The sequence below is a fragment of the Nicotiana attenuata genome, chromosome 7 (assembly GCF_001879085.1).
Source record: "Nicotiana attenuata strain UT chromosome 7, NIATTr2, whole genome shotgun sequence".
NCBI classification, from domain to species: Eukaryota; Viridiplantae; Streptophyta; class Magnoliopsida; order Solanales; family Solanaceae; genus Nicotiana; species Nicotiana attenuata.
The window spans coordinates 8,367,164-8,385,539 of record NC_031995.1 but is presented as its reverse complement, the minus strand read 5'-3'; the positions used below and the strand labels follow the sequence as shown (position 1 = coordinate 8,385,539).

General features: G+C 35.7%; 1 protein-coding gene across 1 annotated transcript; it reads right to left on the bottom strand.

Moving 5' to 3' along the window:
- On the bottom strand, nt 39–7,368 carry LOC109228649 (protein argonaute 16). The gene is made up of 23 exons (XM_019393808.1): nt 7,148–7,368; nt 6,001–6,236; nt 5,709–5,914; nt 5,400–5,615; nt 5,187–5,323; nt 5,006–5,103; nt 4,829–4,926; nt 4,577–4,748; nt 4,363–4,479; nt 4,183–4,290; nt 4,037–4,099; nt 3,587–3,700; nt 3,335–3,500; nt 3,141–3,253; nt 2,911–3,048; nt 2,691–2,821; nt 2,536–2,601; nt 1,651–1,714; nt 1,229–1,340; nt 1,068–1,141; nt 815–909; nt 704–735; nt 39–541 (listed from the first exon to the last, which is right to left on the bottom strand). Exons 2-23 carry the CDS (start codon nt 6,214–6,216, stop codon nt 366–368), a joined length of 2,712 nt encoding a protein of 903 aa, XP_019249353.1. The 5' UTR covers nt 6,217–6,236; nt 7,148–7,368; the 3' UTR covers nt 39–365.

Sequence of the window (18,376 nt, the reverse complement as noted above, 5' to 3'; positions counted from 1 at the left end):
ATAACTTTAATTTGTGAATATTCATGAAGGCAATTGCATGACGGACGAATTTCATTTCAATACTATATAGACCAAAGCTTCCTGGTGTTTAACAAATCAGGCGCACCAAATTTAGGCCAAAAAATTGACTATACAAAAGTCAGTCCTAAATTCTAAATGGCTATAAGTAGCTGTACCAAAATTCTATGCCCTTTAAACAGTGATATTTTTAGCCTAGTTACGTCCAGAAAACTGTCAGAAATAAGATGTTTTGCCCCTTGTTAGACGACCTAAAAGTGCTTGACTAAAGCCTCCACAAAATTTGGAGCCAGAGTATTATACTACCCAAGAATTTACAGCATGTGCAGTTGAAAACTTCACCAACTTCAACAGAAAAACATTGAGTCACTGACATTCATGTGCAACCTGGGCAGTTCGGTAACCGAGGTGCTCCCAATTGATTTGACGCTGCCGTGTCCTGAAGAAGTTTCGGAGAGATCTTCGAACTTCACAAACTGTGCAAATTGTTGTGCTGCTAGATGTGCATATCGGACAGGAGCCACTGCAGCAACAATGAAATTAGATAATATGCTAACTTTTGCTAATTCTGTAATTTAAGATGACTGATAACAGTTTCACTATCACATGCCTATCTATGTCTCTTAATATTTCAATCTCTCCATAGGAACAAAAAAGAAAGTAATGCAAGCATAAACAGAATTACCAATAGAGGTCGCAGTCGTGCTCCTTTGATATCTGAAAGACAGCAAAAGCATTATCACATTAAACTTGCAAATTCATTCATAACTTATAGATTGCATATCAGATAGCTTACACATATGATAGTGAATGTATGAGATTTTGCAGGACATCAGGTGAGAAACCAATCTCATCGAGCAATACATGATAATGTGCAGGTCTAGTTGTTCCCTGTTGTAAAATTCATAGACAGACTAGCTCAGTTCAATTTGTTTTCATATTGTTGAAGCGCTGAAGGAAGAAACTCAAAAGCGCAGGTCCTATATGCCATGATAAATAGGTCAACATCTAGGAAAACCCCAACGGGTAAAAGGATCTGAGTAACTTACTATCATTCCTGCATGTGCACACATGAAAAAGTCATTATTTCTTGGATGCACAATGTTTGTGTCTACAACAGTACCTGAGGGAGAGAGACAGTGTGTTTTAGAGACTACTTTAGAACAGATCACTTGAAGCAGAACAAAGGATTTGCTGGAAAGTTAAAGACCTGGTGGAACATTTTCAGGTGCACTAGCTTGAAACAGTTTCGTATGGTGATTTTTTTGTGCCACGATCAAGGTGAACTTGGGGATGTCTCCCTCACCAAGATGCTTGTATGCCTGCTTTTGGAAAATGACGTATTAAACATACCAGGAACTAATAACTGATGGACAGCATATAGAACTCAGATCCTAAGAGATGCCTAAATTTAAAGTATTATTACTCTATTCCAGAGCATTAACTGCAAAAGTTCAGTGCGTTAACTGTGGATATTCCATTCCTTTAAATGTTTTTGTCATGAAAAAATTAAAGTAAGAAATTAAACATCTCCACAAGCAAAAAAAAAAAAACTATTTTATGATGCAGTGTTAAGTGAGTGCATTGGAATGGCAGAAGGAAAAAGACATTTTTCAGATAGATGGACATTACCTTGATCATTTGATCTAGCTCAAGGTTCAGAACTTGACTGAACTGTGATTCACTGACGCCATCCCTAACAAAGGAAATTTTAAGTTGATTGCAAATGGCTAGCAATATAATATTAATGAACAATCATCATGTGATTGCAAACAAAAACTTGAAATAGGACTGCTATACCATTTCAAAATTATAGGACTGCTATAAAAGTCACAGCCACATAAATTGTAATACTCTGCCAGAAGTACAGAGTACAATGGTTAAAATTCACCTTCTCGCCTGATACCCTTATATAGTTGTGAAATTCCCCAATCGCCAAAAATAAATTGCATATCATAAGGACATAATGTACTATTTCAATCTATCCAGGTAAAGATATTTTGTTCTATCAAAAGGCTCTCAAGATTGATAGGATATGAAGATGACATCTAAGAACACAGATCTGCAACTCGCATCTTCTCATTGGAGAAACTGTAAGATTTTGGATCTGTTTGTCTCCAGAAAGATAGGCTCCAACTTTAACATTGTATAGTGTGCTTTATGATACTCATTCTTATTAACTTTTTGTTTTAAATATGGTGTACCCATGCCAGCTTACCCGCCGCACCTTGACTAATCCACCAATGTTTATATCCCACTTCTCTTTTGGTCGACGGAAACAGTTTTCCAGAAAAACTACATATATGTGGATTCAGTTTCTTTTTTTTATTATTTGTTATGTGGAATTTGAAACAGTAAGATGTATTTTTTTTCACCAAGGCTTATATCTAATTCCTTTCCAAATATAAAGCTAAATGTGGGGCTGAACCAACAAATTTTTATATAACTTTAGCAGCTGTCATTGCTCATATGTGGAACAGCATCTGCAGCAGACTTCAGAGATAAATATTGGAATACCTGAAGACAATAATTTGAGCTGGTTTATGGCCGTTACATGTCCTATAGAAGTCCAGAAGCAGTTCTCTGCAGCACAAGTAAATTTGTATAATTTAAGTGCTTCTATACATAGGTTGTCATAGAAACTTGACATATTATAGGCTATAAAGATGCACCCCATGATTCCTTCATCGTCTCCATTTGGTAAAGGCTTGTATAAGGATTCTATAATTTCTAACTTTGGAGATTGACTACGGACAACTGCCCTGTACTTGGATATTAATGGCCAATATAAGGATCCCACAACCTGGAAGAACAGTGATAATAAGGCAGAACAAATCAGTCGCAACGCTATTGACAAAAGAAAAGAGAAAATATTTTGGGGAGAAGATCAACCGCAGCAATTGATGGAATATCTGATTGACCAGGAGATCCATGAGAGACATCCATGCCCAGAATCATTGTTGGAGTGTCCTGAATATGCGGCAGATAAGACGCATGTTCCATAGCCAACAATGAATTGGTCCCTCCAAGCTATTAAACACAAGCAAAAAAGACTATCCTAGTTCAGAAAAACTGAAAACAGAAAAAAATCCAAACTGTTGATCACAAGTTCAAAAGACTACCTTTGCATTAATTTTGAGAAGCACATTCGTTAAATATTGATCATTGATCCTTAACGGAGAGATACATTGAGTAACAATTCCCAAGTCAGTCAAGCTTTTTTTCTTCCAAGGTCCTTGACATTATGAAATGTATAAGTTAGTATAGGATATTGAAACCAAAGCGAGCGGGTCTAACATAGTAATTAGTATATTACCATATATCTCTGAGTTTTTTCGCTCTGGCAAGACACAGAGAAGAAAGTCAGGAGGGCCAGGAAGTCTAGCTATTATCTCTTCGAACATCTTTTCTACTCGAATTACAGGCCCAGCTCGCCTATTCTGGGGATCCTCCTCAATGAGTGTATGTGGGCGCTCAAAATGCTGATTGACAGGAAAAGAAGAATTTGAACCCATAATTTATCGCAACAAAATTAAACAATGAACGAGGTACATGTAGCTCTACATACAATGCCTTTGGTCCTTCCACAACTAATAAGCTCCCTCGAAAGGTGACTTGTATCACAACGGGCAGAGAAGTTGACCACTGCCCAGCGTTCAATTCGTGCAGGGGTCAAAAGATGCTACAAGAAAGGAAAAAAAAAGGTAGAGAGAGATGGAAGGTATGGTTCAAACGAAAAACTGCAGAAAACTTCTATAACATTTTCACTACAGTTGGTTAAGTCTAACAATAGAAACTTTTTTTCATTTTCACAAAGATTATCCTCAGATATCGAGAATAATGAGGATAAATTCATATCCGCCATCCCTCCTCTCCTTCATAGTCAAGTTCTCAAAAGGTTGATCCCCAGGTAGTAACAAAATAATAGAGGACAACCACAGACGATTATTTCCACCTCTCCTTATATTCGCTGTTAACGCGCCAGACTGCAAGGTGATATTATGCGGTTAAATTGTACCTTGTTATTAAAATTCCATCGGCCGTTGCGGGGAACGACCTCTTCGCCATTACCAACCTTCAACTAGAGATTGTAAGATAATATAAGTAAAGTCAGAAAAAAAAATTAAATTTTAATGAACACCGTTCAAGATGTATAGATGCTACCTTTGGAGCCTCAAGGACCCTGCCGTTAAATTGAATGAGCTGCTTTTCTATTGAGACTCCACAAGTGGCAAGAAGGGGATCGTCATCATAGCTGTAGTCCCTGACAGCCTGCCAAATTTCCAGTAAGGTACAGAGGCAAAAATTAAAAGGACCAGCACAGTCAAACCTGCACCAACTTACTTCTGTTATAACTTTAATTCGTTCTCGAGGCTTCTGCCTTGATTTTTCAACTAAAGATGCCCGCTGCACTGATGATAACGCTTTTGTGTATCTTTGAAGGGAGACCAAATAACACAGCTGAATATTAAGGAAAGAAAAAAAGTTGGCTCTTGGAAGCTGGTTTAGTTAATAAGGGTCCAGTCATGTAAAAAGAAAGAATAATAACTCTGCACACCTCCAGTGGCAGATAGTTTGGTCGTTTCGGTTTTCCGACATCCAGGCATGGCATATAAGCAGAGTTTGAAAGTTCTATGTTACGGTGTTTAGTGAAGTACTCATAAACAGTTATCTCTATGGTCTCTCCTCCATTATCTGGGCCATCACCATTTTTTACTTTCATAGAAAATCTATTAAAAAGGCAACAAAAGTAGATGTTACATATTTCTGAGTAGTTAGTAATAAATACACAAGACAAATGGACACTCACAACTGTTGATTGCAAGGTCTCTCACTCAGACCGACAATTTTGAATTCCTTGTTGCTGTGCTTAGCTTTAACTCTCAGATTCTTCAACATTCTTTTTGCCTGTATAAAACTGGAAGTTAGTGAAGCGTGGAGAGCTGAAAGAAAGAAGAGTTTTAGCGTGCAGTTAGATATTACTCACTCTTGCCCAATCAATATAACGAGGCTCCTTTACATTCTGGTTAGTGAGCAAAAAGTCGATTACAGGTCCAGGTGATAGGATCATAGTTGTAGACACATCTACAACCAGGAAGTAAGCAGAACTAAGATTTATAAAAATTATAGAAGTAAGACAGCTAGACTGGAGAGTTTCTAAGTACTACCCATGTTCAAGGTCAATCCATCAAGGGTTGGACGAAAGCTGGAATGGAGCCCCTTACAACCCATTACACCCCCTCCAACATCTGTGAAGTTCCTTGAGTCGTCATGAAAAAATGACTGTTTAACCAAGAGGCATCCTCTGTGACCAACATGAATATCTGGATAAGTTTTGGCTCGGGAAAAGATTGACGGTCACCAGAATAACAGGGAATTACCTATTAGCAGCTTGTTGTCGCAATATAATGTCCAGAACCCTCAATGCATCTTGAACATTTTCCGCATCAGCTCCTTGAAGGGCAAGAGAAATGGACTTTAATGGTATTTTAGCTGCAAAGTTGATCTCCACCAGGAAAGCTTTTGAATGAAGAGAATGCTTAGATCTTTTACTAGAGTGATTGTTGCTTCCATTATCTGAGGGGCTCTCACTAGCACTACAAACAAAGTATAACATAAGCTTAAGGTACATTATAGAAGCCTTAAAGTAACTGCGACAATAGAGTTAAAGATTTTTTCAAGGATATTACTGCTTTGCACTAGACTCTTCAACAACCACCGTGAATTCCACTTTGTTGCGTGGCAGAGGTCCCACTGTGTACAAACTCTTCTCTCCATCGTAAGCAAATTTCTTCCCCGCAAATTCAGATGAGTATGTTTCGTGAATTTTATCTATGATTTTTCTTCCAATCCGCTTGATGTTAACATCCCTCTTTTCATCACAAGTTATAGAGACCTGTAATAGTGCAACACAGAAATTTGGTTAAGTGCATGGGGAGCTTCAAAATGACTGAAGAAGGACTCAATAATTAGCAATCATACACTGTATTGGTAAAATATTTCATCAGGACATTTGACAGAAACTTTTAAGTGGTTTGCAAGCAAAGCAATCCCTCGTCCAGATGTTCCATTCCCAGGCCTCGACATTACAGTACGCTTGGGCTGATCAACTCTCTCTGGCTCCGCGTCCAACTCTATAACTGGTGGTGCAACTGCCACAGGTGGGCAAAAACTCTCTCTTCCCTCACTTCCTTCCATATTTCAAGTGGAACAGTCACCTAGGAGAAATTTTTATTAGCTGGATAAACGCCAAAAGAAGAAGGCTACTGAAATCAGAGTCCTTTCTAAACCGTCTCCTTGATCTATACCCCTCTATGGATACATCATATGCGCACAACTACAAAATTTAAGCTTGTTATAGTTTTTTGTCTGACAAGAACAATGTAGTTAGAATATATATCAATCAACCAACTACACCTCAATTCCAAACTTGTTGTGGTAGGCTATCATACGAACATGGGTGGAGCTAGACTATAGCTTACGGGTTCGGCCGAACCCAGAAGCTTTAGTCGAAACTCTGTATTTGTCTTAATAAATTCATTGAATATGTATGAATTATTAATTTAGAACCCGATAACTTAAAAAGACTAGAATCCCTAACCCATAAACTTCAAATCCTAGCTCCAACTCTGCATATGAAACCATGTATCTCATCCACTCTACTCAAATCAAGTTAATATTTATTCTTCATGAAAAGCAGTACACTGTATGCAAAGTAATTTATGGTCAGATCGTTCAAACATTATGAAGACAATAAGTAGAAACATCAAATTACAAGCAAAAATGTATTCAAATTTTTTAAATTCATATATTAGAAACTTTGAACATTGAAAGAATAAATCACTAAGAAAAATGCCCAAAAAGAAGTGAACGAGTAAATATGCATTTAACACTGTATCAGAGTGAATCTTTTCTGAAACTGAAAATCGAGAAACTTAATTGCATGCGGACTAAAATAGGTAAAATTGAGCAATTAATATATAAAAAAAATACTAGTAAAAGATCAAAATATTCATTAAAACAAAATTAGTACACAATGCACATTATCAAAAAAAAATTATAATTAGAAAACTAGAGAATGTAGAAGAAGTAAATGAAAACGGAGAACAGAAAGTTAGATAAATTTCACCTTAGGTGAATGAAACCGGAATGGCTATTCTCTGTTAGGGTTTCCGGAAGCAGCGATTCAGCATATGCTTTTTGGAAGTTTCTGGAATTTTTTTGCTTCTCCACTGCTCTCACTCAGTACCAAGTCGTCAGTGAGAAAGTGGTGAGACAATGGAGGGAAAGACCAAATAGAAAAAAGGTCTTTGAGCCAATGCTTTGCTTAACGCCAATTTCCTTCTTTTTCTTTGTTTCTTTCTGCTTACTACTACTAAACGCTTATTTGCGATCACAGCCGTCCAGTTTTCAGAAGATTTGAGTTTTCTATGATTGTTAGTAGATGTAATTTTTGGATGGTAACTCAATTTTTATTTAATTTTATTAAAGTTTATTAAATTATTTTCTATATAAAAAGGTTATTAAACTTTGTCTATGAATCACAAAAAGTTACTAAATGATATTTTGTACCATAAATGTTAGTACTTAACTTGCCCAAAGTTATTGAATTATTTTTTAATAACAAAAAGGTCATTCTATTTTGCCTGTGTATCATAGAAAATTACTAAATAATTTTTTATAATAAAAATATCAGTTAACTTTACCAATGTATCATAATAAATGTCTCCTTTGTTTTCTTTACTCACTTTCTGTGATAGTTATGCAAAGTTATATAACTGTGATAGAATTACAGCCCTCGTCACTTGGCCTAACAGTCCAATCGAAAATGGCCCAGATTTGAAGTTCTTATCCGATTTAGCCCATGTTGTATATAACTTGAAAGAAACTTTTCAGTCTTTAGCCCATTATTAAAGACACACTTCTGGGGTTTTTATTATTTTCTTCTTTCTTCATTCCCAGCACACCAAATTCTCTTCCCACCGCCTCTCGCTTCTTTCTTTCCCCTCATCCTCTCTTAACCTAGCCCCCACTATTCCCCCTCCCCTACCCCCTACGGAGTTCTGCCATCAATGGCTCGAAGGCTCAGGCTCCTCCTCCGTCGTCCAAGCCCGCCAAGTCTGATGGTGGCAAGTAGAAGAATATTGAAGATTTTGAAAAAAAAAATAAAAATATATAAAAGCTCTCAAACTTGATTTGCACCAAAAAATAACCACTAATTTTGGAAGATTTTGAAGTTTGAAACTATGGTCATCATTGTTATGACTTTGAAGTCTCGAATCTGAAATTGGGTATATCTTGTATGGCTGTTGAATTCCGAATTGTTGGCGCAAAATTGTTAACCTACTAACGAGTTGAATCATCCAATACCTTCTACTACAACTCGAAGCTTGGATAAAAAATCATAACTATCTAGCAGTTTGTATCAACATTGTATAATATTGTATAATTATGTATATGGATATACAAACACCTCTTATACACTGTTATGCATGTTTATACAAGTTGATACATTATTCACAGTAAGTGTAGTGTTGGACATACTATGTTTTCTAGTGAAAATATTATATAAGTGGTGTTTATATACACTTATACAATATTGTATAATTATGTATAATTGTGTATATTTGTGTATAATGTTGTATGATTATATATTTTTTCAGTTTATAAGGATGTATATACATTGTCAGTGTATAAGAGGCCTCTATGGAAGTTTGGCACTTCCTTCTCTTCTTCTTTTCGTGTATGTGCTGTATGAAAAAGATCTTGTACGCGTTGGAGGGATTTTATAATTCATTTACTAAGTTTTAATTTTTCTTTTATCATGTTGGATTGCTTCAGCAATTGCACATAAAAGTGTTTGAATTTCTTGCCTTCATATAATATGTATTATTCAACATTTTTGAGTTGCGTTGTGGCTGATTTACATTTTTTTAATCAAATGCTTAAGTATGAAAGAAAATCAAGAGAATGAAAACAACTGGTTGAATAAAGAGGGAACAATAACCGTAGTTGATTGAGTGAAATAAGCTGTTTTTCGAGAATTAGCCGATTATTTTTGGGCTATATATTTGCAAAGTGGTATCTAGGCTATTATATTGCAATTCAGGTGTGTGAGTTGTACTTATGTGAAATTATCCCTATAACTTTTTGGTTACAAAAAGTAGTTTGGCGACTTTAGTGATACTTAAATAAAATTAAATGATATTTTCGTTATAATAAAGGAAATTTTACCTCCTATAGCAAATGTATACATTCTATTTATTATAAATCATTATTTTAAAATATTATTTTCTATAACTACCTTTTATATTTTCTAGCAAAATAAGTATTTATGGTATATACTACCATCGAGGCATAAAATAAGGCATGAAATACGCTATTTATGTTTTTCCTCTCTCTTAGACAACTGGACATACCTATTTTTAAGGTGATTGGCGCGAACACATATGAATACATGCGCATACAGCTGGACTGCCCTGATTTTAGGCGTTTTTACTGCTGTATTCATGAATACAGCAGCGCGAATACATGTGAATACATGCATGTACATATGGACTGCCCTGATTTTAGGCCCTTTTGGTTGCTGTATTCATAAATACATGGCGCGAATACATGTGAATACATGCGTGTACAGTTGGACTACCCTGATTTTAGGCGCTTTTTACTACTGTATTCATGGATACAACAGCGTGAATACATGCGCGTACAACTGTACTGCCTGATTTTAGGCGCTTCTTGTTGTTGTATTCATGAATAAATGGCTTAAATACATGTGAATACATGCGCATATAGCTGGACTACCTTGATTTTTAGGCGTTTTTTGCTGTTGTATTCATGAATACAGTAGCGCACATACAGCGAATACACTACCGTAACAATTGAATAGTAGCTACAGGAAGTAATTGTGTATATGGTAGCTATAAGAAGTTAATAACCACTAAACATTAGTGGTTTCCGAAAAATTTAGCGATTTTGTCGTAACAAATTGAAGCGATTATGAAATTAACCTTTTTAATTATTTTTCAGTTTGTCTTCTTTTTTAATCAAATGTTTGGATCTAAATACATATATGATTATTACATCATGGTCTCTAAATCTTAACACTTAATAATTAAGACTATTTTTTCCTTAGCATAATACTGTCTGTACTTAATTTTTATAAAAAAAGAAGATATTTAAATATTATATGCACGAAATATTAGAGAAAATTTTAATTTATGTGTGTTCTAAAAATTGTTTGCTTGGCGAAGCATGCTCTAACAACTAGTGGCAGTGATAATTAGAAACTATAGTTATATGTCGTCACAATTATGTGATGATGGCTGATAATGATTGTGATTAGTGAAGGTGATTGATAGTAGTAGTTGTATACTGATGAGTGGCAGGAGTTATAGCTGTGTGGTGGCATTGATGGTGGCTGTTGGTGATGGAGGTGACGATCGCCGGAGAACGCAAGTGTCAGGGATAATGGGTAAGTTGAGGTGATTGATTGTGGTAGCGGGGGTGGTGGCAATTGGTGGAGATAGAGATGGTTGACGATAGTGGCGGTAATGACAAACGTGATTGATGGTGGTGGTGAAAGTTATAGGTTGTACAATGGAAATAATTGAGTATAGTAGCTGGTGATTGAGTAATTACATATTGAGGTTATTGATGGTAGTAAATAATGGTGGTGTTAATGGCTGTAACACTATGTATATATTTAGATGATTCAAACCTATTAAAAGTAAAGCAATAGTTATAAAAATGAAATGCATTCACTGGATTAAAATCTGAATGATTCTAATTCAAAACTCTATTAAGTGGAAACAAATAGAGGTTTGTCATAATTCTCGAATTTGCTACGCTACTTAATTTGGATGCTAGTAGCACAACAACATAATTGAGGTAGAAATTTAAATTTTGTCGCTACGAGATAGCTTGGAGGAATGACCCAACATTATTATTGAGATACTTATATTAGTCATTAATCTCGGGCATTATAATTAAAATTGCAATATAATAACTTTAATTTATATGTCTTTGATAATGGTAAGCTACACTTGTTACTTGTTAGTAGAAAAATTACTTACACCAAAAGGGAAGACTTAAAATATTGTGGCCCAGAGGCACCGCCTGTGGCCGTATTGTATCTTTCATTTTGTAGGGATTAATCGGGCGATTTGCAGCCGTACCTTATTTTTATGCCACCTTTTAACCTATACCCTATTTTTAAAAACTATTGATTTCGTAACCAACTAACAAAAAATCCGTATTAATATGACTATTATACCCCTTCCAAAACATATAAAAGATGCATCAATCATACCCATATTCAAATTCCAGAGTCGTATCTCCTCCATCACTCCGTCTCTCCTGAGATCGCCTATCGCAAATCATATTTGAACCACATTCAAATTCAAAATTACAAAATACATTGTAAGTATTCAAAATTTGTTTCATGAACTTCACTGATATGCTGAATTTGCATTCTAAATATGTTTGACGTTCACTTCTAACATTCTAATCCGACAAATATGCTGAAATTGTTGGTTTATTTGCTAAACAAGCTGAAGTTATTTAGTTCATAACTAAAAACTTCATTAAAACGAGTTATATGAGTGTTATCATTGTTTATTTGCTAAACAAACTGAAGTTATTTAGTTCATATTTAAAAAATTCAGCAAAACGAGCTGAAGTTTTCCTCCTACACTGGTTAAATATTAAACATAAATTAAAATTTCATATTGCAAAAAAACTTAAGCATTAGTTGCTGAAGATTTTCACGTAATCTGTAAAAACTTCAGCAATATGAGCTGATGAAGTTTTCCTCCTACACTAGGTAAAACAAAAAAACATAAATTAAAATTACATATTGCACAAAAAACTTCAGCATAGGTGCTGAAGTTTTTTAGTTAATATTTAAAAACTTCAGCAGGAAGAGCTGAAGTTTTTCAGTTAATCTTTAAATACTTAAGCAAGAAGAGCTGAAGTTAATCATTTCCTCTGCTATTTTTCGATTTTGAATAGAATTAATATAAAAAAAATGCACAAAAAACTTATAACAAAAACTGAACATTTTATTAAACATGAAAAGGATAAATTAACATAAATAACAAAATAACAAAAATAACAAAAAGAAAAACTAATTGTCCATATTATCATCATCATCGTCGCCGTCACTACCAGATGGACGAGCATCTTCATCAGCAAGATTATCAAATCTTGCATACATCACAAGCGTATCAAGCTTGTTGTTGATTTCTTCCAGCTCCCTGTCGTACTTGTCTATGAGCTCATCTAGTTTCACCTCAAAGGCCTTTATAATGTCTTGCTTGATTTCTTCCACTATTTGCCTGATGACAGCATCCATTTTTCTCCTTCTTGTATTTTATGTCTGCTAAAATATATGTGTTTGAGTGAATAAACTCTCAAAGTATAGCGTGCTTTTATAGGGAAAAATAACTTCTGCATGGTATATGAAAAGGCAAAGAGGAATTTTAAACGTTGTCTGAAGAAAAGCGTGCATGAATGTGGTAGGAATGAAATTATTACACTAACACATACCCCCAACGGAATATAATAACTACTTTAATTGTCTTTATTATGTTCACTCCTGTGTACTATGCAATTAATGCTGAAACGTGCTCAAGTTTGTTGAATTCATTTTCTAAAACTTCAGCTTAATGTGCTGAAGTTATTTAGTTCATTTCTAAAAACTTCAGCACATGATAAGCTGAAGTTTTTCTCCTGCACTCGATAATTTTTGTCCTAAAGCTTTTTCAAATAACTTCAGCTCAATGTGCTGAAGTTATTTAGTTCATTTCTAGAAACTTCAACACTTGATAAGCTGAAGTTTTTCTCCTGGACTAGATTGTTTTTGTCCTAAAGCTTTTTCAAATAACTTCAGCTCAATGTGCTGAAGTTATTTACTTCATTTCTAAAAACTTCAGCACTTGATAAGCTGAAGTTTTTGTCCTGGACTAGATAGTTTTTGTCCTAAAGCTTTTTCAAATAACTTCAGCTCAATGTGCTGAAGTTATTTAGTTCATTTCTAAAAACTTCAGCACTTGATAAGCTGAAGTTTTTGTCCTGGACTCGATAGTATTTGTCGTAAAGCTTTTGTTTATTTAGTGTATTTAGTGATGAGCTGAAGTTTTTGTCCTACATTTGACACTTTTGTTATGACTTTTAACCAAAACTACAGTCTACAGGATGAATCCGATTTGCGTTGTTATAACTTTCAATGGGAGTTGGACTCCTGATTTCAAATACTTGGATCATGATACAAAACTTGTTCTACTTAATAAGCACATATCATTCAATAGTTTCCTGAAGAAAATTAGTGAAGTTGCAAATATTGATTCAACCAGATATGTACTAAAAGTATGGTTTGATATCAAACTAAATACAAGCAAAGGAATACTTGTAACTTCAGATGAAGAACTCAGTACGTGTATACATTTGCTTACAACTGATTCAGCCTACAAGAATTGCCATTTCGTCATCGAAAAAATACAACCTTCAGAATCTGCAGCATTCAACCAATCTCTTGCATATGCGATAGATTCAGAACCTGAGGCTGACTATCAACATGAAGTACGACAGCCAATAATGGAAGTAGACAACGGGAAACAACCTTCTAACATTACAGCGGCTTCAGAATATATAGTGCTGCCACAATTACCCCCTCCTCCAATAAACTTCATACCAGTTGTCGATGACCAAGAAGAAGANGACAGAAAATAGCCTAAGGGGAATATAGCTAAGAATAATATGATGTACGAAATGAGAACCAAGAGCAGGTGACATTGAAGTTTTAGGGAATTGAGTTTTAAGTTGGTTAGATTTATTCAAATCAGAACTAGAAAGTACCATGTTAGTGAATTTGTATACGAAGTGGCTATTATTGTGAGATAAAAGATATGACAGTTCCCCCTTCACATGATGTGACTATGTGTTTAGGCCGGAGGTTTATAGTCTGAAGTGATTTTGAAGTGTATAGAAAGTTTGGGGCTAGATATTCCAATTTTGTTTAAGACAGATGAAATTTCTCTAAGTGTGATCCATGTGCATAGTTCAAAAAGAATAATAGTGTAAGGCAAGAGAATATGGTCAGATGATGAGGGAAGTTAGGATAAACCTTATGCTCCACTTTAGTTATTCAAAGCAGAGCAAGAAAATATGATGCTAGCAGGGGGTTAGTAAAAGAATAGTAAATAATTTGAGTAAATACAGTGAATTAGCAATTTCAGCAGAGCTAGTAGAGGTAAGATTTGATTCACTTAGCCGGGTTAACTCTAGTGAGTGGATGATAGTTTGAGATACCGAACATTTGTTAGAACCCAAAGAGTTTAAGTTAAACCCGAAGTACAGTGACAGTGGAAAAAAATAGCTAGTAGTAAAAGAGCAAGCAGTAGAAGAATAGCTTTTAGGAATTATCGAAATGTGGTTTCTCCATGATTGACAATGTGAGCAGAGTTAGATTATTAAGATTGTGTATGATAGTTTTGAATACATTAGCTTTCCTTTATGTGAATAATTTAGTTTTTCTAGCTCAGAAGTAAGTTGGAAGATGAGTCGTTATTGGGGTAGAATGGAAGGAATTGCAGAAAATAAGGAAAGTTATTCGGATCCCAACAAAAAGAGAAGGATCCGCAAGTATAAGATCTTTGGTCTAAGGGGTGATGTGAAAATTTTCAGTAAGTCCAGTTAGAGATTTGACACCCAAATAGTTAGCATGGAATATGAAAAAGAAAATCAGTTCGGTAATAAGGAAATTGTATAATTACCACAAGGAATAAGTCTAGCATGTGTAAGAAACACAAAGTGAGTAGAATGATCACCGAGCTTAGTTATTGGTGATAAAGTGATCATAGAAAAGCTATAAAATCATGCCCAGTTATGTATTACGAGGGCAGTGCCATTGCACGAGACCCTTCCGAGTAGTGGTCAGAGACTTAGCTCACAGCAAGACTATAAGTGTTTTCAGGAAGTGCTTAGGAAGATAATCAAGTGTGGGAAGTATAGCTCATGAATGAGGTAGACAAGGGAACTATGTTGAAAGAAGTTAACTGCTTAGCCAAGGTAGGAGTTCGACTTTCGGACACCAAAGATGGTGGAGTTGATGTCTAGAACAGGACCTGTTCCTCCTTAGTAGCCGAAGTGAAGGAGAAACGGTTTGATTATCCCTACTTGTTGTAGCTGAAAGAGGGGATTCACATGCATAACATGATGGCTTTTGAACAAGGGGGAGATGATGGTACCTTGACGTACCAGGATAGATTGTGTGTTCTAACCATAGATGGACTTAGCAAGGGAGGAAGATGATATAAGTCCATATGTCCAGGTATTCTATCCACCCAGGTTCCCCAAACATGTATCATAATCTCCAGGAGACTTATTGGTGGTACGACATGAAAAAGAAGGTTGCATACTTTGTGGCCAAGTGTCTGAATTATCAGCAAGTGAAAGTCGAGCAGCAGAAAACCAAGTGTTTATCTCAGAACACACACATCCTTTAGTGAAGATGGTAAATATGGACCTTATAATAGGATTATCTTGCTCAGTTTGAAAGCATGATTTTTATGGCCGAAGGTGTAGATCACCAATTGGTTGGTCTAAAGTTGGTGAAAGGGAGTGATGGGACCAGATTTGGTCTATCAGGCTATAGAGAAAGTTAAGTGGATTCAAGAGCATTTGAAGACAACTCAGAGCTACCAAAAATCCTATTCGAATGTGCGGCATAGAGACCTAGAGTTTCAAGTTGATGATTGGGTATTTCTGAAAGTGTCGCTTGTGAAAAGTGTTACGAGATTTGGGAACAAGGGGAAGCATAGTCCCTGCTATATTGGGCCATATAGATTCTTGCGAAGGATCGGTCAATTAGATTATGAGTTGGAGTTGCCACCATAATTAGTGGTGGTACAGTCAGTATTTCACATGTCATGTTATAACATTCAAGTTTTCAGTACTCAGATACTCATGTCAGTTCAGTACTCAGATACTCATGTCAGTCCAGTACTCAGATACTCATGTCAGTCCAGTACTCAGATACTCATGTCAGTCCTGTACTCAGATACTCATGTCAGTCCAGTACTCAGATACTCATGTCAGTTCAGTACTCAGATACTCATGTCAGCTCAATACTCAGCTACTCATGTTAGTCCAATACTTAGACATTCATGCCAGGTTAGTACTCAGATTACTCAAATATTCGTGTCAGTTCAATATTCATTTACCCATGTTAGTTCAGTATTCACGTATCCATGACAGACCAATATTCAGTCAATGCAGTAGTCATTCAGTTCAGTAATCATGCATTCATTCAGTTTAGTATGCAAGTGTTAATGAAAGCTCATGTTCCCACCAGACCCATTTAAGGTCCCGAGTTAGCCGAAGATGCAGCCAGGACAATCATTCGAGGACGAATGATCCCAAGGGGGAGATAATGTAACACCCCGTAAATTTGAATCAGTTGTGGATGCACTAAATGAGTATTAATGTGATGGTTATCGATTGGTTATGATAATAAGCGTACGAGGCATATCATAAGTGATTTGGGGTCATAGGAAAGACCTAAGTCTAAGCCAAGTTGGAAAATTACATGATAGACTAAAATTCTAAATGAGCACGCACAAGACTATACTTTGGACGAGCATATCTACATTTATATAAGGTATTATGTGATTCACAACCTATCAAATGAAAGATCTTTGAGTTTAGTTTCTAACGCTTCAAACCGTTCGTCATTTGGACATTCCTACAAGAAGTTATGACCAAATTACTAAAGACATACCACCCAGTTATTTTGGTGGACAGCGAAGCGAGCTCGCTTCGCCAAAGTAGACGCGGATTTTTGTCTTCCCTTGAATGCAATGGACAGCGAAGCGAGGACACTTCGCTAGAGTAGACGCGCCCCAGTCCCAGCTCTTTTAAGCCAATTTTAGGGTTCATTTTTCCCTATTTTCTTTTGGACGAATTTTGGGGTCTTCTCCCACCCTCTCAAGACCTCCAACCCCTCCCATCTTCAAGGTAAGCAATTTTAACTTGGTGTGAAATTCCATCATTCTTACACTAGTATTGATGAAATCTACTCATAAAACACATAGATCTTCAAGAAATTCCTTCAAGAACTCAAAGGAGGATTTTGCAAGATTTCTTCCAAAAGGTAATCCTACACCCTTAGGCTTACATGTATGAATTTATTATGGGTATATGAGTGTGGATTAAGTATTGGGACTCTTGGTGTGGTGATTAGAAGCCATAAGTTCCTAATATAAATACACAACTATTATAGATATTGAAAGATGTTTATTTAATGGAACTTTATTGGTTAAGGGTGTTGTTTACCTTATGGGCGATAAAGAATAATATTGATTATAAACATTTGAGACTTTATAATTTATCCAAGAGCAAGAGAATCGGTTATTGGGTGTAGAAACACCATTGATAGGGATTATGAAGCTTTATACTCACCAAGTGTTTGATAAAATGCCTAAGTGACCAAAACATGGATATTGTTGCTAATTTGGAATCCCTTTGAATTGTATTGATATAGATTAAAGTTGAAAGGGTTGGCGAATGTTGTGTTATGCTCAAGAGAAGGAAGTTAAGGTATGTGAGGCTAACTCTCTATGTTTGGGAATTTTATTGATTCTCCCTACACTACGTTTCTTTTATGACATTACTAATTGCCTCAGAAATATAGTTAAGCCTAGTTCCTTGAATAGTTGTAGAACTTCTATTCTCTAGCTTCATAACTCGTTCATGACTTTCGTTCTGAACGTTGTGAGCTCAGTGCGTATTCAATATAGACTTGGGTTTGATGCCCCCGAGTCTTAGTATAGATTACTCAGCATGTCATAAACAGTTAAAGTTTCTGTGTTCATAACCAGTTCAAGAATACATGCCTCATTCTAGTCCTATTCAGTATTCTAGTATTATGCAACTCAGTATGATTCAATATTTCAGTATAATGTAACTCAGTGTGATCCAGTATTCCAGTATCATATAAATCAGCGTGATTCAGTATTTTACTATTATGTATTGCAGTATGATTCTCAGTTCCTGATTTTAAATCCCTGATTGTTGAACACCTATATTTGGGCCTGATGCCGCACCTAATGCTTTATGCATCTTTGTGCCTGAGGCCGCAGTTTATGCTTTATGCATCTTTGGGCCTGAGGCCGCAGTTTATGCTTTATGCATTTTGGACCTGAGGTCGCAGTTATGTAGACGTATACTTGGGCCCGAGGCCGCAGCTTGTGCCACACACACACACACACACACACACACACACATATATATGTATATATATATATATATATATATATATATATATATATATATATATATATATATATATACATATATA